At 39.6% G+C, this 26,640-nt stretch overlaps 1 protein-coding gene across 1 annotated transcript in view; it reads right to left on the reverse strand.

The window, feature by feature from the left end:
- The window catches only part of CCDC169 (coiled-coil domain containing 169), a 21,047-nt gene extending 1,313 nt beyond the window's left edge, over positions 1 to 19,734 (reverse strand). The window contains exons 1-6 of the mRNA XM_009868216.1: positions 19,643 to 19,734; positions 19,069 to 19,175; positions 18,936 to 18,976; positions 7,011 to 7,109; positions 6,775 to 6,828; positions 2,876 to 2,952 (exon numbers count right to left, since the gene is read on the reverse strand). Coding sequence (XP_009866518.1) covers positions 2,876 to 2,952; positions 6,775 to 6,828; positions 7,011 to 7,109; positions 18,936 to 18,976; positions 19,069 to 19,175; positions 19,643 to 19,725 — 461 coding nt within the window. The 5' untranslated portion in view covers positions 19,726 to 19,734. The remainder of the gene's footprint in view (positions 1 to 2,875; positions 2,953 to 6,774; positions 6,829 to 7,010; positions 7,110 to 18,935; positions 18,977 to 19,068; positions 19,176 to 19,642) is intronic.
- Between the last annotated feature and the right edge of the window lie 6,906 nt (positions 19,735 to 26,640).

Below are 26,640 nucleotides of genomic sequence, written 5' to 3' on the forward strand. Positions count from 1 at the left end.
TAAACAAATCTCCAGGGGGAAATGGTGATCCCACAAACTGGAAACGTTCTTCTCATGATGAAGCAGCATCTTACGCAACGTACCTTTGCTTCTCTCCGTGTTCGTTACTACAGTGGAGAGGCAGCACTTTGCATACTCTAACGACAACGTACAGGGTTTTAATGTCTTTCTTGAGGAGAGGCATTCAGAAGGAAAATATATCGCAACATCCTATCGTTTGTGATGATAGCTAGAGAAATATTGTGTTATGGGGCAGAAGCTGTGATGACATGATCTCTGCAAGTTTCAGATTTCTGGGCAAACGCCCAACAAAGTTGTCCCTATGACTCGCTGGAGATTGACAAATCCTTCGTTCCAGCTCAAAAGAGGAGTCACAGTCTTGAAGGGAGAACTGCCCCCATAGAGATATGGAGCTACTTCCACTCAGAGCTTGGAAGATCAGAACCCAAGGCTCCAGTTTGCTCAATAACATTATTCAAATTCAAATAGATTGTTAAAAATCAATTGATTAATCTGCAGATCACTGTAGAGCTGGACCAGGCAGACAGGGTATGTTTGTGTCGGATTTTGCAGGCAGCAAAATGTCTTTCCACTCAAAACCAGCTGGACTTACGGATTTAGAAGCTGCCTAGCTGCAGCCCGATTGCATCAGAGACATGAGTCAACAACACATCCCTGTTTTTCCCAAGTGTCAGCTATCTTCTGTGAAATCCCATAAAAAGGACCTTTACTGAACCTGGCTTCTATGTTTGGTCCAGAAAACTGAGTGCATCACAGTCAGTGTTCACAAGTACTACTTTAAAATGTTTCAGTGTTGTTTTAATATACAAGTTGGGTTTTCCACATCTATAGTTAAAACAAACATTAACCATAGTTTCTTAGCATGGTTTGAAATCCAATGAAGGCAGCTGTTTTCTTTAAGGCCAACAGAAGTGAGGTTAGATCTCTCAACAGAAAATTTTCAAATTATTCTCCAGAACACATTTATTTTCTATCCTGCAAGTGTCCTTATTTAAATGAAATTCTTCCTCATTAATGTCAGCTATGTCAGCTTGAACAAACAACCTTCAGGCTGTAAATCAAAATATAATTAAAAAGGAATAATATAACAATGGCTATGTTAACCTTGTGATGATCAAGGTGTTCTTATTTACATTCCAGTATTTCCTTAAAATACAAACTATGCCAAATCCCCATTCTTATCTTCATGTTGCCAACTAAGACCAAACTTTGACCTGAAAGTTCCAAGTCACTGGCTATAAAAGCCAATGCTTTGCAAACTGGGTCCTTTGCTACTAAGGACAATTTAAATGATGAACAATTCCCTTCATGTGCATGAAGTGCTTTGAAAAGCTAAAACAAATTCTCTGAGAGAAAACAGGTTGAAAGGGAATATTTTGTTACAAAACACATCTTCTGAGACTAGCATTTAAAGGACACTTTATTTTCTTTCATACTTTATTTTCTTTTGTTTGATATAAAGAAAATTGCAGAAACATACTTTCACATAATTTCAGGGTAAGTAATGGTCTACTAAAATAAATTATAAAAAATCCCCAAACATAATCACAGATCAGTGGTAACCCTCAGTATCTGGCTGATGATATTTAATCTCCCAGCAGAGACAGTTAATTCTCCTAGTTCCAGATTCCTGACATTCTCTGCACGAACTGCTAAACATCACTCGGGGCAGAAGCCACACACTGGTTATATATGGGGGACATCAGAGCCATACAGTGCTTTTTTCTGTATTGAGAAACTTCAGTTATAGACTTTAATTCACATTGTACTACATTAATTCATATTCTACTAATATTCTCTCCTGGAGCATGAAGGTCTACTGCTCCAATTTATGAAATTCTGTGATTCTGTGCTTACACAGAATGAAAGGATAAAGCTGGTAAGTAAATATGTCTGCACAATTTCATGCTTATCATTCACTCGCTGCAGTTTCAGATGTTCCCAATATGTATTGTGTATGCTCATTTTAATAATATAGATAAGTGGGTTTGTGGAGGAGTATCTACTAACACATAGAAACCATACTAGCTCAGGAAATCTCCAAATATGAAGTATTTGGGAGAGTTCAAAGCAAATATTGTATCTGCCTGCTTACATACTTTTGTAGGCAGCTACTTAGGGCCACTGGAGGCAGGATACTGGGTCCAACACACTTTTGATGTGATTCCCAATATTCCTTGTACTTTATATTCTTAACATTTTCAGCTCAGTTAAAAAAAAAATCCCTTCCAATTTCAAGCTTTCTCACAAGCAGAAATTAATTTTATTTCTATATATTATTTCTATATAGCTCTATATATTATTTCTATATAGCTCTATGCATTATTTCTATACAGCTTAGAGCAGGTGAGCTCTTCTCAAATTTAAATTTCTAACCCAAATAACTAAACAGTAATCTGTTAAACAACGAAGCCTTTGTATGTTGTCATCCAAAATCACTCACATTATCATCCACAAAAAGCTGTACAATCTCTGTTCAATACAAAAGATCAAGCAAGGCATTTATTTAATTTAACTACTATTAAAGCACCAAAGGGTATACTTGTTGCTCCCAACTCTCTAGTAATATAGAAAAAAATGATCCATTTTAAAAACAGGTTGAAAAGGAGGAACATCAGAGATACTGTAAGATTTCAAAAAGGCCACTTAAATATATGTATTTTCAATATTGCAACATACGTAATATTAAAATAAACCTGGCTGAAAAGCAGTTTCAAAAATGATGTTAAGATTAATACTTTGTCAGTAGGATCCTGCTCAGTGATATTTACCATGAACAGAAAGTAGCAGTTTTAAAAACATACTATTCAGCAAAAAAATAATAATCCAGAAAACAGAGGAGATATAAATTTACCTCAGGATCTGGTTTTCTCCTTTGCCTGTCTGAGCATTTGCTTTTCGCCTTTCAACAATTTTACGTGTAGCTGAGGTCTGCAAGAGCCAAAATTTTTACAAAACAAGTTAAACCCTAACCACAATCATAGTTAAGGAAATAAAATGTTTCCAAACTGATTTTGACCCACTGCATCCTTATTGACATAAAGTATTTTAAGCACATATTATACTGATGCCTTGTTGATTTGGGGAATTGAACACATGTTCAATTGTCTTGCTGTGCAAAAATAATATAATTATTAAGGTGGATGATCAGAGAATACCTTTCAACCAGCATATTTTTGGTCATACTACCCTTAACTCCGTATTTTCAGTGAAGAAGCATTATATTTCTAACATGCTCACCAGAAGGAGAAACAAAACAAATTATAGTCATTTAGTTAATACTTCTGAATGATTGAAACACTAATTAAGAACAGGAACTACTTGAAAAAATAGCACAGCATGGAAATCTCTGCCTACGCTGGAAGGCTACATTACTGGACATACTGAAGAACACCAGAGCCATCACCCTTGCTGTTGCATTTAGCAGGATTCAATCAGTCATTTCTCCTGCTCCTTAGCAAACTGAGGTCCTTCCTCCCCCAGCACTTGCTGGCTCATCCAGCTGCCTTTACTGGAACTGCCTCCCCTGTGCCTACACCTGTGCCATGGACAGAAAACCAGAGAACACAGAAGGCTGAGGGCCTGTCTGCCAGCTGTGCACACTTGGGTGTTTAGTCTTAAGTGGATGGAATTTTCTCAACCCCTTTAAACAGATCCATCAGAAATATGTAATAAATACACGATAATCATGACATATGAAGTAACAGCTACATCAGACCAGCGAAGACTATTTCAAAGCCTAGAGCTAGATTTTGGGGCTATGTAAACAAGACTCAGGGTATGGATTATTAGATTAATTACATTACATTACACTACATTGCACTATATTACATTACATACAAAATGTAACATTACATGTTATAGCATGTGTGGAAACATCATGCACTTGCAAGAACAAATCCTGGCACTGAAAAGCATTTCCTACTGTTTACAAGACAAAGGTTTCTGCCACGCTTCCATATCAACAACGCACTAGGCAAGTATTCCTGACCCAGCGACAGCAAAGCCAGGTTTAACCAAAGCAGACCTTTTTCAGTGTGCAATCTGAATGGAATAGGATCTGCACAGATTTACTTTCTTGAAGGCAAGCAATTTTTTGTACTCAAGTACAAAAAGCACTAAAGATGACGGCTGGTATCATTTATCTTTCTGAGCAGATATGATTCTGTGACACATGAGGCAAAACCTATGCTAAGATTGCCTTCACTGTTCTTTTATTTTATTTCTATGAATATAGGGTGGCAGTATATATGATTATTATACCTAACACTGTTTTTGGTGGTACAGTTTACTCCTGGCCCATTTCAATTAAAATAAGATGTTACTGTACAAGCAGCATTCCAGCTGTACCTATCTATAGTTGTGGAATTTTTCTGCGGGGAAATCCCAATCACAAGTCTGACTCAAGTATTCTGGTAAAAGTTTGTAGTAAAAATCTGGCCTGAAAGAATGGCCTTTTTAAAATTCTTTGCCTGCTTCCCAAGCTGATTTCTGAATACTGCCAGAAAGTGCTTTGAGATATGTGGAGTCAAAATCCCAAACCAACATTTTTTTCAGATTAAAAACAAAGCAAAAAAAAAAGCAAACGAGAATACACCATAAACCAGTGGTGCCTCTAGCATGAGGATTCAAGTTTGTGAAATCTTTCATTTATTTTGAAACTATCATTTTAAATTGATGATATCCTTGTGGATCCAGACAAGACAAACAATGGAAACACTCAGAAGATACATACACTTGTAAAAAAGCAGAAAAGCACTCAATAATAAAAAAGCTAAATAGAAGAAATGGCTGCTCAGAAGCATCTCTCATCTGCTTATGCCACAGACTTTCAAAACTCAAAAACATCTGGGATTTTTTAACATCTCCCAGTAAAAATTTCTATTCTGTGATTATTTTTTCACTGTGAACTATAAAAATGAGGGAAAAAGGCCTTCAAAGACATTATATCCATTCTCTGTAACTGAGTTTCAGTGGAATGCATTGGCACAGTGTAACAGTATCCCTTAGCATATTTACTGTGGAATGTAGGGAGAAGGCGAGCCTATGGGTACATCTTTTAACTCAACTGCTGCCAATATTGCTGTGCAGATGCTAGAACAGTGACATTTTAATGCAGCTGAAAGAATCTGGGCTGAATGTAAGTCTATCTCTGCCTCTACTGTTCAAACAAATTGTTAAAAGGGAGAGGATGCACATGCAGATTTTAAACCAAAAACAAAATAAAGCAAGAATCCAATTGGAGCCATAAAAGAACAGGACCTGAAGGGAACAGACGAGCCACTGATTCTTTCGCAACCAGGAGTCAACCGTGATTAGGGTGACTGCCATGTTCAGCCTAGCAATGGATATGGTAGATGTCTAACCTAAACTACTCACCTAGGCTCTGCTTACAGCTCAGGAAGAGGGACAGATAAATCCCTGGGAAATTCATTTCATCTTGATCTAAACCAGGTGGGATGGTTTGTGCCTCAAACACACTGCTTTCTCCATAGATTACAGAGGATCCCTCTACAACTACTTCAGATTGGCAGTTTAACGTTCTTCACAGAACTAAAGACAGGGAGATTAATCTGAAGATGATTATTTTGCTCTCATGCAATTCCAAAATCATGGGGGCAAATAACTGATTACTGAAAATACAATGCGCTACCTACCTTGAGTGTCAGTGGCAAAATCCTAGTCCCTAATGCCCCATTTAAGCAATGTATCAGTGCATATACCTCACTGCTAGTTTTATGCACGTGTAAGCATTTTTCTATGCAGCTGAACATAGGCACGCCTCTTGCTAGAATGTTCAGCAATATAATCATCTTTTATTTCCTACTTTCTTCCTTCAGCAGTTCCCAGTTTCACCGTTAATACAAAGATATTAACAGTTATCATAGGCATTTCCAGGGCTTTTTCTTGGTTTCATAATGGAAAAGTTAGTTTAAGCTATTCTTTCAGATTTCCCAAAGCAGCAATGAACCACGTAAGAGAATCAGTTGCCCGCTGTGCAAACACATGGAAACACTGCAAATTACAGCCTTTTACCTCAGTTAGCTACAACAGAGATTCAGTGACAGTCATTCTTGAGTATTATATCAAGCTTTTACTTTTACATTATTCAGAAATTAAGAGCTCTTTCAGAATAAGAAGTACTAGAAATCTTTACAGGTTCATTTACAGGCTCCTCCGGTCCGTAAGTAACAACTTTTACTTATTACAGAATTTGCAGCAATAAAACTTAACGTCTGATTGCACTAAGACGATGTCTTATCCCTCATCTTATATATTTAATATAAATATGTGCTGTATTCTCATTCTAAATGGGATGGATAGTTTTCTTTGAAAGAAGAAAGGAGAAAAATGAAAAAGGAGACTTGCTCCCCAAAGTGGGCATCACTACATTAAACTAGCATAGCAGTCTTGCGACTAAAGGATGGGCAAGCAAGGATCAGAAAAATGTTTTAGCTTTCTCAGTCAAGGGTATTTGAACTAAAAAAGTGGGAAAAAAAAGTATTTAAAAATAATCAAACACCAATCTTTTGATATCTACCTCTTTTTTTTTAAAAAAAAAAAAAGTCTAAATATAAACAATCTGTAACCTTTTAATTTTTAGCTCCTAAAATTTTTTAAAAGCAGCTTTCAGAATGCGTTTGGGAGATGAAGTGGTGAAAGACTTTAACATAATGCCATTAGCAGATGTGGTTGCTATATCAAGAAAGTATAATGACTTTTGAAAGCTATTGAATTGTATGTTTTTCTTACCTGTAAGATCTCTGAGAGGTACATGCGCCGCTTGTCATTAGCTTTGTGATATGCCTACAGTTAAAATAAGGGACACAGACTAAATATTTTAAAAGCTGAATCATGCAAAACCAAATATACAGCAGAGCTTTTTTCCAATGATGTATTTTGTAGAATTGTTCTATCATGTTCCACATACACTGTCTGTCTGCAGACAACATAATGGCTTTTTATAGAGGCGTAGAGCGATTGCAAACCTTTGCTTCTTGTTCCAGTCTAAGTTCATAGTCTTTTAGCTGATTCTGGAGACTTTTCTTCTCTTCTTCTAGTTGTTTAAGAACCTCCTTTAAGGAACTCTGTGGTTATAGTAAATAAAACAACGTTTTAGAAATATTTCCATTCTGTATAAAGTATCATCACCATAGTCTTTACTCTTCAAGCATTATGTTGTTTGCCATTCTGTTTGCTTCTTCCGCACTTATCATTTACGTGGTTCTGGCTGGCACGCTGCAGAGGCAAAAGCAATTAAGCGTATGCCACAGTTACCAGCTATGCACTGCACATTTCCACTCTGTTAAAATGACACAGATAGTTTTCCACACTGCTGCTCCTTGATAGATTAGCAAAGTCACCTTGTGGTGATCAGCCAGAATTGCTCCCGACTTCTAAGCAAAGTTGAGCTGAGATCATCTCTGCCTCATCATTATCACTAGCACTTGATTTTTAGTCTTTGTTTACAAGTATCACATCTGATACAATTTCTGGAACTAATCTGATAATAGTATATCCAAATTAATCCATCCAAATTTTATATTTATATCTATATTTGACTGTATGGATAGGAGTCAGCCTGAGGTGAGGACTTTTATATTTGAGTGTGTCCACATGTGAACTAAGCTCCTGCTAAGAGTCACGGTCAATACAGTCAATGATGTGCAGCGATTCATTCAGCTGAGCAGCTAACGAGGTCAACTCAGTTGCCATCTGAGATGCCCTAGAGCATCCAAGACATTTATAGGTGGCAGATATGACACCTGGGTTACAGGAGACACATGTCCGTCTGGAGCAGCAGTGAAACATCTGCAAGTCTCTTTGTTTACGCAGCTATTCCACTGAAGATGCCTACTTAGATAAATTGAGATACAACTCTCTGTACTCAGCTGACTATCTGAGACCTGCCCTGCCAAGAGGCAGACATCACATATAAAAAAAAGCAAGCATTGGTGTTCTAATATGAGTCATATTGTTTTGATACAAATATCAATATTATTTCCCAATATTATTGTGATTAAAATCTGTTTTCCTATCCATCCTCAAGATGAATTAATCCAGACTGATGAAAAACAACAAACAACATCAATAAAGAAGTCTCTCACATACCACATCTATCTCTGTTTCGATCCTTCCTGCCAAATGCATACCTTTAATATTTGCTAGGCCTTCGTGTTTTCATTACCAATGTCATGACATTTCAGACTAGTCAGGTTCTTCACTTGCCTGCTTAAGCTGCCTGTGTAAAATAAGTATCTGTTTCAGAAGTTTTGCATCTTTTTACTTCTAAATCATGCCTCTCCCTAGTCAGAATAGCTGAATCCTTTCAGTTTTTGTACTGACTGTCTGACCGCTGCCTTAATTAGTTATTTTTTCTCACAAATTTACTGCTTTGCTATGCCTTCATTTACCAGATTTTCCTGGTAAACACGGAAAGGCAGATAGTATGACTCTCTCTAAATACTCTCTCCTTTTCTTTGTGGAAATTTTTCCCTATTTATCACACAAACTTCGGATCCAGAAGGCCAGTTTCCTTGTGTGGTCCATTTCTCACAGAGTTTATGAACGCTTACTTATGGTAAAAAAAATCCCAACCCCAATTTAAGCCTTAAGGGATCAGTCCTGGGTTTGGTCCTATTTAATATCTTTATTAATAATCCAGATAACTGTGCAGCGTGTCCCCCAAGGAAGGTTACAGATGACACCAAACTGGGAGGAGTGGTCGATATGCCAGAGTGTCATGCTGCCATCCAGAGGGACTTTGACAGGCTGGAGAAATGAGCTGACAGGAATCTCATGAAGCTCAACAAGGAGAAGTGCAAAGTCTTGCAGCTGGGGAGGAACAATCCCACGAATTGACATGCTGTGAAGGCTGCCCAGCCGGAAAGCAGCACGATAGAAAGAGACCTGGGGGTCCTGGTGGGCAAGCTGAATATGAACCAGCAATGTTCCCTTATTTCAAAGAAGACCAAGGCTATTCTGGGCTGCACTAGGCAAAGCATTGCCAGCAGGCTGAGGGAGGTGATCTTTCTCCTCTAATCAGCACCGGTGAGGCCACATCTGGAGTGCTGTGTCCAGTTCTGGGCTTCCCAGTACAAAGAGGCATGGATATACTGGAGAGAGTCCAGTGAAGGGCCACAAGGATGATTAAGAGACTGGATCACCTCTGCAGTGAGGAGAGACTGAAAGAGCTGGGAGTGTTCAGCCTAGAGAAGAGAATGCCAATGGGGGACATTATTAATGTATATTATTACACGACAGAAGGATGTCAAAAGGAGGAAGCCAGGCTGTTTTCAGTGGCACCCAGTGACAGGACACAAGGCAAGTGGGCACAAGCTGAAACACAGGAGGTTCCCTCTGAACATGAGGCAACACTTCTTTACTGTGAGAGTGACCGACCACTGGAATAGGTTGCCCAGGAAGGTTGTGGAGTCTCCCTCCCTAGAGATATTTTTAAAATGTTTGGACATGATCCTGAGCAACCAAGTTTAGGTAGTCCTGCTTGAGCAGAGGCTTGGACAAGAAACCCTCCAGGGGTCCGAACAATTCTGTGATTCTGAAATCTTCATTTTGCTGTTACAGCTGTGCCTTCTGTCTCTTTGACAGTACCTTTGTCAACCCAGTTCAGCTTCCATGTTTTGGGCATCCATCCACTCTAGAAAAGTCTTCTTTGGTCTGTTCCAGAGTGAAAATGCCATTTGCCATTAGACAAAAGACTATCATCCTTATAAAAGCATTTTCATCTCAGGTCCGTAACTTGTATGTTTGACTTTGGACATCATCAAGCTGTTCTGTTTTCTGGATGTGTGAAGTGATGGTCCTACCGATGGTTTCTAAAAGACATCCACCAAACATGTACATCGGCCTCTTACATCTGCCTGTTTTAAATCTCCAGTTTTCTTTCTAGCATCTGCAGATCATTGTGTCTTTTATCCTTTTTCATAATTTTCTGTACAACACATGACTTACCCGGCTCCAATTTCTTTTTCACAAAAACATTTTTGGCTGTTACCGAGATTTCCCTAGGAATGTTTTCCATTAAAGTCAAGATTTTGCAGGATTATGGCAAAAGGCACCGTACTTTTAAAACATGTTGCCAAGACAGAATAAATCCTCCCACTGTTCAAAAAGAAAGAAAGAGATACAGAAGAGCTATATCTTTCAAGAATGCTTTTGCACATGACTGGAAATACGTAAAGAACTGGGATTTTGTTGTGGACTTTTTCCTAGTTAAAGCAGAAGTACCTTGCATGCAGATGAAATCTTTGTCCTAATACAGAAGGCTCTTACAGTCAACACAGTCAATGTCGGCCAATTCAAAGAGAAAAAGTTAGTTGCAGATTAAAGAGAAGATTTGGCCAAATTCCACTATGGTTGTGCGCTATTTCAACATCAGTGTCTGCACAGTATTAAATGAGACAGATAGAGAAGGCCTCAGCACTGTCAAGCTAGGAAACTTTTTTTTGCCCTTTTGACCTGACTGCACATTCAAGATTATAACCATGTGACAGCATATTTTGTAAAACATGTTTTGTATCGCCTACAACATATTTTGTACCACAAGAGTATGCTTAAATACAGTAAAGAGAGAAGTTTACGGTACTCTCCAGATTTTCCTATGTAAATCAAATTTATCTCCTCAGTGATGGTATTCATCTACTTTCTTTTAAGTTCTTTCACCTACAAAGTAAACTACTTTAGAATTTTTTTTTCTTTTAATCTTTTTCAGAAGCGCTGTCTGGGTTTTGCTGCCAATGCAGCTGGTCCAGTGCAGAAGCCTGGGCATCCATTCAGCTCTGAAGCAAGGGTGATATCCGACCACAAGCAAACAAATGGTACACTACATTGCTTCCAATGAGCAAGCAGGTGGAAATAGGCTGATAATGTGACTAAACTATAGAGTTACCACCCCTGAAGTATCTGGGCACTGCATAATTTGTAATGTACCGGTGCTTACTATTCTATGAAACAGAAAAGGTATAAATAAATGACTCCACATTCACGGATTGAGAATTAAAGTCAAAAATCAAAAAGGGACTACAGTCTACATTGCACTTCTGGCAGAATTTAAGAACTCCATGCTAATAAAGCAATCTATGCAATGCCTGACATTCTTCATGTCCGGTTTTGTCATGTAACAATCAAGCTGCTTAGTTTGCTGTTGAAAGCCTTTACGGAGTCTCAAAGCAAAGCTTCTCCCTAATGGGGCACAACCTGAGAATCATGCTCCACCCCTATTACATGAGGAAGGAATCTTTTAACAGCCTTAAAATTAACCCACAGAGAAATGAGATGAGTTACATTTTAATCCTCTGCCACGCTAAGAGCTTGAATTCATAGCATTTCATATCCTGAGAAGTGCCCCTGCCATCATACTTAACTGGTACTGATATAATTTTTGAAGTCAGGCCGCCAATCAGTCAGAAATGCTAAATTTACATGGATGGAGAAGGAACAAGTGAGAAAGGCTACAAGGTCCTGCCTACTTCTGGAAAGGTGACAAGATTCCAGACACAATTCTTGGGCACTTCTTACTAACTTCACATTGTTTTTCCATCTCTATTACGCACTTTGTTGCAAATCCCAGTCCAGCTGCCTTTCTCCCAGTCAATACCTAGAAAACTCAGGCAGCTCACTCAGCCTTCTGACTGCGGTTTCTGAGTCCATGCACTTAACTGATGATGCAGAGCTCAGTATGGCAATACTGAAGTTCTTATGGGAATGTAGGGACACAGATGTTCCTACCCAACTGAAAGATCTCTCCAAGTCCCTGAACACTACAAAATGCTATTTCCAAAATGAAGTTTTAAATGGTAAAACTTCAAAGAGGTTCTAGACACCCACTTTAGCCAGGACTGGTTGTAAGCTACCTCCAACTCTTACTTTCAAGGAAAGAATCAAAGAGATCTTATGTATTCAAAGTCTTCAGGTGCTGCAAAACAAGACAAATCAAGAAGCAAGAAAGGCCAGCGTACAAACGCAGCCAACTCATCAAGGGCTGGATTTGCCTTTCCTGAATATTGTGGGAAGTGAGTAGAAAGAACTTTCGCTGAAGGAGATTCAGTTCTCGCTGCTCATGGTTGTATGATTACCTTAGTGCTTAATACAGTAAAATAACACAAAAGTAAAAGCTCAGAGAAAACAGAGCTTAGAGCACACAGTACATGGACTTGTAGCAGAATTTCTAAAGCACAGAAAAGCTTCAACACAAAGCAAGGACCAATGAGAGCTCAAGAGAACCAGGAACCTCCCAGCTACGCAGCACTACCCCAGAAGGATAAATTGCCAGCAAAGCTCTAGGATGAACCAGTAAGATTGATTCTGAAAAAGCTTTTTAGAAGTGGTTTAACTGAATATTGAAATGTTGTGGGTTTTTTTAAGTTAGATTTATTACAGGTTCTTCTACTAAGCCTTGAATAGCTGGACAATGTACTCCTGAAAAGGAGACATAAGCTGACTAAGGGATTTAACCTGAGTTTAAGATCCTTAGTTTTCAATAAGTCGTCCGTGTCAAACCACTCTGAGCAAGCTGGTAAACTAAAAGACACACTGAGATTTTAAATGAATACTTTCTTTATGTAATGGAATTTTGCAGGGCTTAGCAAGATTCACTCTTGTGTCCATCAGTGACCAAAGCCCAGAGTTTCACAAAGAGAACACCAATTCTTCAGTTTTTCTTTTTCTCCCACAATTTCCTTTTCATTCAACTGGAGTTACATGTTTGGCTTAACACTTGCCAGAAAATGAAATTACACAGAATGATCCTGCAACTGAAATTTAAGGCCACCCACATAAGTTACTCTCATTCTGGATTTTTCCTTGCCCTGCTACCAGTGGCAAGAGAGTGACAACTTCTGTCAATGATTTCACAACAGACAAGGTGACAAATCGATGACATCATCAAAAGGCTGAAATTGGTTTCATTAGAGCCCAGCTCATGCAGACTATTGATCCTTATGGCAATTTGCTTCAGCTGTAATCCTCTTTAATTTTTCTCCATGAGTTATAAGAGGAAATATATCTGTCGTCGTGCAGAAAAAGAACACCACCGCAAGAAGCCTTTGCAATCTGTTCTACTTGACATTTTAAATCAAGTGAAGTTTTGTTTAGAAAATAAACTCCCCTCCAACACTAGGAGCTGACGTTCATCAGCTGATTAACTCACCAAGATCAAAAAGCAGTATCATTAGTTTTACTGCAATGGAATTTGAATTTAAAACAAAGTCACTAGTCATTTATTACCAAAAAAAAGCCCCATAAAAACTGTTTAGCATCATATTTCTATATATAATATGCACTATATATGAGTGGGGGTATATATATACACACACACACTAGATTCTATAAGGGCTTCGGTACAGGTGAAGGAAGGCGCTCTGCGTGTCTAAATGCCAAGTGCCCCCTTGTGGTTACATCATCTTTAGATTGGAAACCAGATCGAGAATCGAACTACTTGAACGCAGAGCGTCCTGTTTGCACCAGCATTGGCAATGGCCGAGGTCAAGAAATCAGCCCAGAGATTTGTTGGAGAATTCAGGCTCCTTTAGTCTAATAGCTGTGGGACGCTGCTACCCGAAATCCTTCCATCAATAGTCTCCTTAGCTTTGCTCGTGCAAGTTCTCTGCTGACTTGGGGAGGAGGAAGTTAAAGCAGAGACCTCCACTGAATCGTTCAGATTTAATAGAACAAGTTGTTGCTGACTCTGAATCGTTTCACTTAGTACTTCTCCTGCTAGGCCTGAAAAAGGCTGGAGATTGCTTCCTCACACATTTTCTCTGGAAGACATCCCAGAATTGCTAAGGAATTCCTGAGAACAGCCAGCTAATAATGTCACTTGCCTGCGAGATTTCTCCCTAATTGTTTTCTCTGAAATACTGACTGTGTTCCGCCTCTGGGAATACCACAAAGTGGTCTGAGTAAAATTGTCCGCTGGTTTGTGCAAGGCCACCAGGAGAAACAACTAATGCCAACATGACTAGGAAAGGAAAAAATGAAAATCAAAAGAAAAATGCGAATCAAAAGAAAAATGCAAATCAAAAGGCATCCAAAATACTTGTCTGAGGTCACATGAAAGGAGTAGGAAGGGAAAGTCTGTGAGGAGGCAGGATATACAGCTTAGGGCTGTCAGACCAGACTATAGAACTTTCGCCAAAATACTTCCATGTTGCATGAAAACACAGGATACCGGATTTTTTCTTCCCATAGAGCAACCGGTGACTTAATCCAGCAAGTTCGTTTAAGAGTGACTTGCTAGAGGAATTGTCAACATTTCCTATGCCATTATAAAGTGCTGACATTCCCTATAGGCAGTTATCAACACCTACTGAAATATAAAGTTTTTGTTGCATGTTTTCACAAACCCAAGACTCCCCTCCTGTCATGTTGCCAACGCCTCCTCCAGTGTGACACCACCACACATTCCGCTTACAGCTTAAAACTGACAGTAAAACCCTGAGGTGGCTGTGCAAGGGTCTCACATCTGTGGTCACTGTGCTCGCAGACAGGCAGTACTTGCAAAACAAGTGTCTGGCCCTTAATGTCAGAATTTCCTCAGCTACGGCGCTGGACATTCCTGAAAATTGTGCTTTATCACAGAAAGCTTGGTTCCTTCGCTAATCTTAACTAGAGCGTTGCTAAGGCAATACTATCAGGAGTGTGCTCTTCTGAACTGATTTTGCAGTATGGGTTTCAGTATTTGCATACCAACGCCGCTGTCTAGGGATTCTTTCCTGCAGAAATGGTGAGCGAGGAAAAGGAATCCTTTTCTTTCGGCTTATTCGGGAAATTATGCTTAGCAGAGAGCATCTATTTCGCCAAAGCTCACTGAATGAAAAACACGAACAAATGAATGCAGCATGTTTAAGGGAGGCAACTGAAATTCACATCATGTTACACTTTAGAGAGAAGGCATTCCTTCTGCAATTATTTCTGAAGCATTGTATGACATTTGTTTTATTCACTGGGACGTAAGGAAATTACTGACTAAACAGTTTTCACTGTTGGAACTCTCTTGTGCTTGTCACTGTTTAGGCTATTTTTAATCTGTTCTAAACAGACAAAAGTGGTTTTCTAAACCCTGACTGTAAAAAATTTTGTGTTCAAGGTATTGGTTCTGGATTTACTGTCATGTGACACCTACATGATTTTTTTGACGCCAAAAAGAAAGGATTATCTCAAGTCAGTACAAGCGCTTCAGAATGATAATTGCATATTAAAATGGTTTAGGGGTGTTTTTAATAGCAAGGAAACATTCATCAGTATGAATCTAATTCTAAAGCAAAAATAGTGCAAGCCATCTGCAACAATTATTGCAATTTATCAACACAGAAAATCCTCTGTACTTCCTTGTTCATCACTCCATAATTTGCATTTGTATTCTCTTTCAGTCAGATTTTTATAGCTTGCTGAGTGCCAGGGGCCCTGATGACTAATCTTTTTTTTTATTTTCCCTGTAGTGCTTGATATTTTATGCTACCTATTTCTAAATGGGATGAATTACTCTGTGGACACATTTTTCTCCTTCTGTTGACTACAATAGGACCTTAACTGACTAGCTGATTGAGATAAATCTCTTTAGTATCTTTGAGATTTCTCTTCTGCTAAATACAGCTGAAATTGCTTAGCAAATTAAGAATAATTAGAGGTCCTTCTATTAACTCTAACTGCATACTTCTAACTTTCTTGTGAACATAGGTTAAAAATACTTGCATATCCTATTTAATTTTCTAAATATGTGCCTCAAAACAAAGTCTACTATCTACTGTTGCCATACTCTAGAAATTGTATCATCTTCCTGGAAGAATCACTTTGCTGTCTTTACACTGAGCTTCATAAGCAACTGCAAGTTGAAAGCTGAATATCATGGTGTACTGTTGATTTAACACACACACACACAATTTTACATATACCCATTCTCAGCATTTTTACTTTGAGCAAATGTAGATTGATGACTGGCTGCAAAGCTCTTTGCTTTTCTACTCCCACTCACCACATCTGCTCTTTATTTTCATCTGTTGAAAAGCTAAATATTCCCCCCTACTCCCCTGAACAACTCTCAGAAACATAAAAAGGATTTTGATAAACCTATATGCTCAAAAATACCACAAAATGACCTCTGTATTTTTTTAGTGATGTTTCATCTCCTGAAATTTATAAGGAAAAAAAAGGAGCTCTATGGTCTCCAAGAGCATCTGTAAATATATACTGACTTTTCTGACAGCTTCAGTGAAAAGAACGCAGCAAAGCCCACAAAATATATCTGTCTTCCCCTCTTTCCATCTCCCAAAACAAGCAAAAAATGAAATATTCCGCTAAATCCCTAACCACTTCTTTCCCCCCTCTGGCTAGCAAACGGAAGAACATATTCATTCTAAGCCAGAGGGATGAAGGAAGGACTTAACCGCACACGAAAAACCTGTGATGTGGCACAGGAGCTCCAGACTTGCCTATGTGTCACTGAGTCACGGACTCTCCAAAGGGACTTCTAGACTCCTCCTGGCATTACGAATCTTTCAGCCGTGCTGTCAGACTTTCTTTTACAGGAAGAGGAATCAAAGCTCTCAGCAGCTCAGCTCACAGGTGAGGAGGCAAGGCAGGGTTTACCAGGGATTAGAAATGTACCACGTTGGTGCAGCCCAGCTGCTGGTAAAGGAGATGATCTCACTGGCAAGGACTCTTCGAGTGCTGGGCAAGGTGCAGGTGCATTGGTTAAGAGAGTACCAGCAACTGGATGGAAATAAACACTTTTGATACTGTTACTGTGGTTTACAGGCTGACAGGAATAACATTGTCTGAAGCAAACTCTACTGTATATTTTCTGGGTCAATGATCTGTCTCGAAGACTTTTCTCCCAACATAAAACCAGTTGGATTTTTAAATCAACTCCATGAAACAGGGAAGTGGGATGTGAAAGATTTTGTTCTCTTTTTAATTTGCTTTTCACAAAAAAAAATTAAAATCCTGCAAATCTAGAAAACATCGTCGTCTTCAGGACAGTACTGAAACTTGCAAGGATGATTATTGTCTGAAAGCCATGGATCAGATCAGAAAAAGCAGTTAATTATTCACACCCTGCATACAACAAATAATTATTTCCACTAATAGGGCATGCAGCCTCCTCTAGGCTCAGTAAATGCCCATTAATATTCAGAATCTGAAGCATCAAAAAGTCAGATGAAAACAAATCTTTAAGAATAAGCAACTAGAATAAAAGTCATCAGTCTTGCCTCATGACGTTCATTATTACTGCTTATTTTACAAAGCATTGTCATATCTTTATCCACCCTCCCTATTTCTAAAAGCAGATAGGATGCAGAAAAGGTGTTAAAAATTTCAGCAGACGACTAAGGAAAGAGCAGTCCTGAACCTAAAATTGTTTTCACTTCATTTATTACTTTAGAAAACTAAATGGCCAAAATATTTGCCCTTTTCTTTTTGCCATTTTCTCCTCAAGATTGCAGAAAAACATCTTACGCTTTGTTGAAAACCAGGTCACGAAATATGAGCATAATAAGGAATAAAATTTTAAAAAATGAAAACAAATACTTCCTTTAGTGTTGCAAAAATCTACTGTACAAAGAGGAATTTTCCTGAAAGTATATTATGAAATGTGTTACTGCAACTATTCATCTCCGTTATCACAGCTGATACAAAACTGGGAGTAGTGAGTGACACAGCAGAAGACTGTGTTGCCATTCACAGGGGCATCAGCAGGCTGGAGAAAGGGGCTGGAACGAATCAAGTGAGGTTCAGTTCAATAGGGAGAAATGCCTCTGGGGAGAAATAATGCCCTGCACCCATATACGCTTGGCAGAGAATGACCTTGGGGTCCTGGTGGAACAGAAGATGACCACAAGGTAGAAATGTGCTCTTGGTGCAAGGAACGCCAATGGCTTCCAAGAAGATGACCACAAGGCAGAAACGTGCTCTTGGTGCAAGGAACGCCAATGGCTTCCTGGGCTCTGTTAGGAAGAACGTTGGCAGCAGGTGAAGGGAGGAGATCCAGCCCTTTGAGGAGAAGGGCTGGATCACCTCCCTTCACCTGCTTGCACTGGCAAGACGCATCCAAAGTGCTGGGTCCAGTTCTGGACTGCCCGGTACAAGAAAGACATGGACTTCCTAGAGCGAGCCTAAGGCACAGGGCTAAGATGATGATTAAGGGACTGGAGTGTCTGATGAGGAGAGGCTGAGCGAGCTGGAACTGTTCAGCTTGGAGAAGAAAAGGTCCAGAGGGACCTTATCAATGTGTACAAATATGTGATGGGAGGGAATGAAGAAGAAGAGTCAGGCTCTTCTCAGCGCTGCCCAGTGACAGGACAAGAGGCAACGGACACAAACTCAAACATGTGAAATTCCATATGAACACAAGAAAACACTTTTTACTGTGAGAGCAGTTGAACTCTGGAATACATAGCTGAGAGAAGATGTGGAGTCTCCATCTGCAGAGATATTCAGTGACAGGACAGGAGAAAAAGGGCACAAATTGAAATACATGAAATTCTCACTCAACAACACAAAAAAGCTCTTTTTTACCGTGAGAGTGGTCAAACACTAAATGATTCCGTCATTTTGTGATCCTGGTTTAACATTTTTCTATTTATTCATAGAATCAGTCCAGCTACCTCATATTTCATATGCCTTACCGCAGGTCCAATCACACAATCTTCACTGAGTTAAAAATTTCGCTACAAATCTTCCCAATGTTCTGGTCTTACGTACTTCCTAATTAACAGTTTTCCATTATAAATTCATAAGCAACTGCATCTCTGAAACAATAAAAAAGTGAACAGGATTGATTGTTTTGGTTTCTAGACCAGGCTGCTGGTACTTTTTGTCATGAAAAAACCAAGATTATGCAAGTTCTTCAATTATACTGTGATTTGTTGTTAACCAACTAAATTCATAGTACTCACCACAGGCATTTGATCAAAGGTGCGAATAACAGACAATTTATCTACAAAAAAGTCCAAAATTTGACCGATTGGTATCATTTTGACATATACTCGTTAATTCTACCGAGAAACAGCTACAAATACCCATTTCTACCTGCTGGTTTTCCACGAATGAGCTCCACCTTGTATTGAAGAATATTAATTTGCCTTTCCAGCTGTTTGTTCAATTCTACTTGTGTCTCATATCTGGTTTTCCATTCACTACCTTAAAAAACAAATAAGAGGTTATTCTATTTCCCAGATTATTTCATGTCACTTCAAATAAACGTTGGCATTTTGTTGAACTATTTGTTGTTTTTTTTTCTGGAGACATTCCATTACTTTTCTAGAGCTGTCTACTGAGAAGTCTCCAGTTAATAATCCTCAAAACGAGGATCCTTGCATACAAAAGAGCTTGAAAATATAAATCAAGTGAATTTTTCACTGGGCTCACTGTGACCAGAATATTAACCAACTCTATGAATTCATGTTATTCATAGTTTCATTAACAAATAACATGACAGCATGCAGCATTCCTTCATCTCACGTTTGCAACATCACATCTCTAATAGTGATGTTTGAAAAGGGAAAACTTAAATTTCTAAATAAATATTTCTATCTCTATAGTGCCTAACCAAAAGAATTTTCTGTGTTTCCTAATCAATTAGCAAGACACTGTTGTAATTCACTTACCTTCATCTTCAACACTGCTGAGTCTTTCTTCTAGTTCTGTTACAGTCTTTCTCAGTTCAAATAACGAAATTTCAAGCATTTGCCTGTGGTGTTTAGAGGAGTCAATAAATTGGCTATAGGATAAATCCTACTATTAAAAAGAATAAATCAAACATATTTTCAGATGAAGTATCCATTGGTCTTCTCTATGGAATTACATCATCTTGCCCATAGCTTTTTAATGCATTTTTCTCTCTGGATACTATAGTGCCTTAAAAACAACCAAAGCACTTCTACTTTGTGAATTAAAATATCTCCAAAAACCACCAACGTCTCCTAAAATTTAATAACTGTCTAGCGGATCATCAAAATTAAACTTACCATCTAAAAGAAGATGACCAAGGAATGTGTTTTTCTCAAACACAAATCACAGAATCACAGAATGTTAGCGGTAGGACAGGTCCTTGAAAGATTATGTAGTCCAACGCCCCTTCCAGAGCAGAATCCTGAGTGATGTTCTATTTGAAATTCTGAATTAATTCTTTGTTTTGACTCACTGCGTAATGATTAATACTCATTTTCTAAATTGCACCCATAACAAAAACAATCAAAGCATATCATGTATTATGACTATGAGAAAAGAAAGACAGTGATTAAAGCAAAATGAGTGCTGCAAAAAATAGAAAAAAAACCCAGGAGCTAAAGCCACCATTTTTTTCTGTACCTTAATCTTGTGGGAAAATATATCTTTGCCCATGGGTTACTTCTGTATACAGGCAGACAGACAGTTGACAAGTCTTCTCCTTTTGCCTTGGGAGGTATGACCAGAGGCAGATGCTTGCAGAGGACTTTGGTGAGAGCACAACCCGCCTGCCTGCACCAGACAATGCGCTGAATGACTCCCATCCTTGTAAGTGGCACTTTAGTGTGCTACCACAAATCATATGATCTTGATCCTGCCAACAGGAAATTACTGCCAGCGAAATTATCAACCATATTTATGCCAACAGCCTGGCTCTTTATGGAGATGCCTATGGAAAAATGGTCCTGTCTGTGAGATCTCAAGAAGTCAGCCCACACTGGCACAGATACAAGCAAAACACAACGTGCCGCAATGCAAAAGCATTTTGTAGCTTTGTCCTTCAGAATTAAGTTTGGAAGGCTACGGTTTCAAAAAACAGTCAACGGTTCCAGAATGCCTCCATTTTTCATGCCCAAATGGAGATATTTCATAGAATGGCCTACGTTCGAAGGGACTTTAAGATAATTTAATCCAACCTTCTGCCATGGGCAGGGATGCCCTTAACTAGACCTGGTTGCTCAAGGCCTCATCCAACCTGGCCTTGAACATCTCCAGGGAGGGGCCATCCACAACCTCTCTGGGCAACCTGTTTCAGAGTCTTGCCACCCTTGTACTGAAAAATCACTTCCTAAGATCCAATCTAAACCTATTCTCCTTCAATTTAAATCCATTTCCCCTTTTCCTTCCGCTGTACACTCTTTTAAAGTCCTTCCCCAGCCTTCCTGTAGGTTCCCTTCAGGTATTGGAAGGCAGCTATAAGGTCCGCCCGGAGTCTTCTCTTTTCCAGACTGAAAAGAACTGAGAACACAACTCTGTGAATAAGGCCCTTTGGAAAATCTTTCCAACACCAATATGATAATAGATGTCTTTTAAATCTTAGCGTAGTTCATTAAAATACGCAAGAGAGAAAATGACCGTGCTGTCCTATTTTTTGGCGGTTATTTTTTCAAAGGGATCTTCCATGTCAACACGGATCTTCTCTTTCTGAACACACCCCAAACAAGAAATGCTCTTTAAGAAATAGTTCATTAGCCTCTGAGAAATCAGAGCTCTGACAACAGAACTGATTACTGAGAAACGGTGTCACCCCTCACATTCCTCACGCTCACATTCAGTTAGTGACATTTCTTTTCCATAGCTTGAAACATTAGATTTTGGCTGAAAGCTGCAGAAGCAGAAGCAAACCAATTGACTGTAAGAAACAGAAGAGCTATGCCTGGAATAAGAAGGGATGGAGAGCTGAAATAGTGAAGATTTGTAAATTTAATGTAATTTAAGGCAATGCAAGTTTTCAGTGAGCGCAAGAAACACACTGGAGCACAGTAAGACCAACACCTCAAATGCCACGGGAGAGCTGGGTCTTCCAATCCCTCCTTGTTCCACTGCTCTTTTTGTCCCTCCCAACATCACATTAGAGGGGTGTGAGAGGCAAAGAAATAATGCAAGTCACTGGTAACTTGCTGGAGACAAGAAGGGGGTGGTGAAAGCCTCAGCAAAAGATAAACTTGAAACACGTAAGTCAAAATGCTTAGATGCAGGTAAACCGAAGGAAATCTGAGTCGTGGTGCCTGTTTGCTCCCACTCCAAATGTAAGAGGCAGATGGCTCAGAAGAAGAAAGGCAAAATCTTACTACATTGCTGGCATCGTTCCAATGCAAATAGACAAGGTTTCTGTAAAGCTCATTTCTGTCAGCCTCCGAATGCTTAGAAAAGAGGAAGTGATGCCGATGGTGGGTGCTTAAAAAAGGATTTTTGGAAGGAGGGAACACTGAGAATTAGACACAGTCAAAGTCATAACTAGAGCTGAGCTGTATAAAAATGAAATTGTTTTCCTTTTCAAAGAAATCCTAATTAGGTGCTTGGATGCAAAGGGATAACACAAGAAGAATGAGTTCTTTAAATCAAATGTGGTGTTTTTTTAAAATTTCTGTTACCATTCCAAGGCTATATACAACATTTCTTACATTAGATTTTATTATTCTTTCTGCACCATCAGCAAAACTGCTAGCCAACTTCCAATTGCATTTTGTCCTGATGAAAATTATTTACAGAAATTATAAATTGTCAGATGTCAGACTGTAACTGCTACACTGACAGTAAGTCCCATTTTCATTTGGCAGATGAAACCGCTTTCTAAAAAAGTCCAATTATTCTTAAACATTTAATACTCCAATAGCACCCAGAAAGTAGCCAGGGTGGAACTTCTCTATTTTAATCTATTTTAATAAATGCAGTAAATTACAGTCCCTGCCCTGACAGACAAGGGATATAGAAATAAATACCTTTGACCAACCTGGTAAATACTACAGCTTTTTGATGTATTAGAGTATTTCTGGAGTTATTTTTAACTGTGACAGGAAGTGACAGTCATATCACATATCCATTAATGTGAATTTAATGCATCTATGAACAGCTGCCTGTGCAAGCAGAGCCTTGTTCAGGGACTGTGGTGTGACTTCACCTGCAACCTCACATGTGTTAAACATAATTAGACATATTCAAGGCTTATGAATCTTTACCGCATCAATGGACAATTTCTAGTCATCAGAGAAGAAAGCCCATAAATCCCAGAAGCTCACATTTAAGTCATCGGGGGAATTTAACTGCATCTTTGCATATTAAGCATAACTAGAAAGCTCTTGTGAAGGAGGAAAAGGAGGAAAATAGCACAGCTCCGACAAGAAGGCTGTGATTGAAATGACAAAAGGAATAAAATTGCCAAGTTTCTTTTCAAGACAGGGTACAGGTGTTATTTTACTTGAAAATGACAGCCACTTCATATGAAAGCCACTTTCCTGCACGTTTTGCTCACCAGATCTGGATTATGAGGTACACGTACCAGGCAAAAGGCTGCCTGAAGCCATTTTCTATAGCAGAGAGAGAAGCCAGTGAAACATTACAGGGGAAACTCAAGGCACATCACCAGTGCTGGGGCATCTGCTCTGTCACATGGCAGACCTTTACCGATACCTGTAGAAGATACATAGATGATAGGTAGGTAGGTAGGTAGGTAGGTAGATAGATAGATAGACAGACAGACAGATAGATAGATAGATAGATAGACAGACAGATAGATAGATAGATAGATAGATAGATAGATATGCCTTCAGAACCTGCGAATAAAAGAGAAACAACGCTGCACAGCACAGAAGGCACCACAGGGAAGCGCATGTACAGGACTGAAAGCCACAGACTTCTGACACTTGCAGTCTGCAGTGTGCTGGGAAAATGCTGCAGGTTTCCTTGCCAGGAAAGCCACAGAAGCTGAAATCTCAAAAGCTGAATCAACACACAACTCCATCAACGTTAGTAACTGACGTGTGTAACTACATGGCTTTAAGACCTCTTTGTCTGTTAGGGAGTATACTGCAGTATTACATGCCTTCTCTCTTCCAGAAACATTTGGCGTGACATTTCCCAATCAAAACCTGTACTGAATCTTGATTACTGTAATTCAGAGTCAGATCTAAGCTGACTTACTTTCATTAAAGCCTTTGAAAGATTTCACAGTACTACCTCCACAATCAGCAGATACTTTAAGTGCAGACCCTTTATAGACATGGATGATTCAATTCCCTCTCTGAAGCAAAAAAATCTCTTCATGAATGTTAAATGAGAGTGGTAGGCGGGCTTTTAACAAACAGCCTAAATGGCACAATAATCAAATAAGCCAGTAAAAAGACAGTGGGTGAGAAGGCTGTGAAGGAATGCAGACATCTCTGCAAGGCAGTCATCCTCAGCTTGCTTTAGACCCAACAGAGCGAAACAGGCACCTCCTCGGGTGTGAGTCATGTCATGCTAAACCAGCCAGCCGAAGTAGGGCACATGAATCACACCTTCAAAAAGCCTCTTTCTGTATTCATTGACTGTAAGTGCCACTGGTTTAGATGGAGACATCTAACACGCATGGTCATTGACAGCTAGCTTGATTAAAGCAATAATGGTACAGTCTACTCGTACATACGACATACACACGGGAAACAGGTGCAGAATGTACCTGAAGCAGCAAGCCTTGTGCTGTCATGCCATCAAAATAAAGGCTTTTATTAAACGCATACTTGCCTTTCATCAGCAAGTAAGTCACCACTTCACAATGTGTGCTGGGCTTTGTGCCCAGTCCTGGAGAAGATTCTCAGGGATATTAGCAAGAACTGAAGGTGCACAAAGAATCTAGGGGTTTTTTTTATTTTTTTAAAAAGCAATGAAACAAAGCAAATACCATTCTGCTTTTTACTTGAATACCTGTAATATCAGGATTGTGTGCCAGGTAACAAAATCAGTGTAGGCAGAGGATGATTGCTATATTACACTGGCACTGATCAGAAGACTTAGTAGAAGGATGTTTGCTTACTTACATATTGGTGCAAGTATGTTCAAGCTCCTTTCTGTGCCATTTTGAAGACAGAAGCTGCCTAACCATTTTGACTCTGTTAATACTGGCTTCTTCCTTTCCATTAGTGAATAAACCTTTTATAAAGTCCACAGCTGCAGGACTACTTTGAAGAGAATCTGCAGCCCAGTCTTGTAAAGAAACACTGTCCAGGAGAAAAATCAGTATGGAAATGGTACGGAAATTTAAATGTAAACATTAAGTGTCTGACTTAAGGCAGTACAGGAGGTTCTGACATTTTCTAACTTTAAATTTATTAACATTCAAAAGACAATCCCGTTCTTTAAACACAGGGAAAAATGTGTCACTTCCTAAGCAAACTGGGAAAACAACAACTTAGAATCCCACCACTGTGTACATCGATCACCATCAGAGCACCGAAACATTTATTGCTTAGGAAACAGGTCTAACTGGTAGCAGCAACAAGTCGTCATCTTTTCTGCAAACTGCATCAGAGAGATGCCATACCCTCCCTGTCGATGTCAAAGATATTTACTCTAAACAGTAAAGATAGTAGAGAACAGCTTTCCAGTTTTATTCCACAGTGTGGAAAGAAGTGTGCATAAAGCGCACCTCATCGTACGTGTAATTCTTCATCCCCCAAACAAACAGGCACACACCCACTCCACCTCTTCTCTGTTCTTACCCCACTGTGGCTTCTAGTCCCACTGCACTGGTTTGGGATTGGATACAATTAATTTTATTCACAGTAGCTTATATGGTGCCATTCTGTATTTGTGATGAAAACAGTGCTGATAACCCAGGGATGTTCTGGCTATAGCCAAGCAGGGCTTACACAGCATCAGGCCTTTTTCTGCTCCTCACCTCACCAGCCAGGAGGCTGGGGGTGCACAAGGACCTGGGAGGGGACACAGCTGGGACAGCTGACCCCAGCTGACCAAAAGGACACTCCATACCATGCAGTGTTGTCTTCAGCAGTAAAAAGTAGTGGGGCTGGAGTTTGCCAGGGCTGCCTTAATTGGGGATTGGCATTGGCCAGCTGGCAGTCAGCAGCTGGGGGATTCTTGCATCATTTGCTCTTCTTGGGTTTGTTTCCTGTTGTTTTTTTTCTTTTAACTAACTGAACTGCTTGCAAATTTTCTCGCATTTGCTTTTCTGATTCTCTCCTCCATCCCACTGGGAGCGAGAGAGCAGTTCTGTAGTGTTTAGCTCCCTAGTACCGTTACACTGCAGGGCCTGCTCCTATATTCCTTGCAGGTTTCAGCCCCATTCTGGGCTGAAACTACTTATCCTACTGAAGCCACGGTTTTAGCTGGAGCATAGCCAGAACTGTAGTTTTAGCTGGTATGCAGGGGACTCGCTATGCTTGGACAAACAGAATTAGTGGGAGAATGGAGGTGTGACACAGGTATTCCACAAGCAGAGCTTATCCTCAAGGACAGGATGCTCTTACCTTCAAAGATGGAATGCCCCAGGACTCCCAAGGGCCATTAAGATATGCAGAACCAGCCTAGGCCAGCCTTGGGGTCCCTTAACAAAGACAAGGAGTGAACTGAATGGAGCTGATCAACAGGACAGCCCGATGAAGACTACCAGGATGAAGTAAAACAACCTCACGAGACTCCTGACGACCACTGAAAGACTGTATTGTGCATGCGGGAGTGGGTGGCCACATGTTAATGAGCTCTCTGGAAACTGCAGAATATGGATCTCTGAACTGTATAAAAGCTGTACATCCGGCCTTTCTCGAGGCACACACCAGGCAGAGCCATCCCAGGTGTGCCCAGCACTGCAATAAAGAATACCTGCTTAAGAGACAAAAAGGCTATTCAGTTCTGATTTCGGCCTTTTCACGGCATCAC

The sequence above is a fragment of the Apaloderma vittatum genome, unplaced genomic scaffold (genome assembly GCF_000703405.1).
Source record: "Apaloderma vittatum isolate BGI_N311 unplaced genomic scaffold, ASM70340v1 scaffold4324, whole genome shotgun sequence".
NCBI lineage: Eukaryota > Metazoa > Chordata > Aves > Trogoniformes > Trogonidae > Apaloderma > Apaloderma vittatum.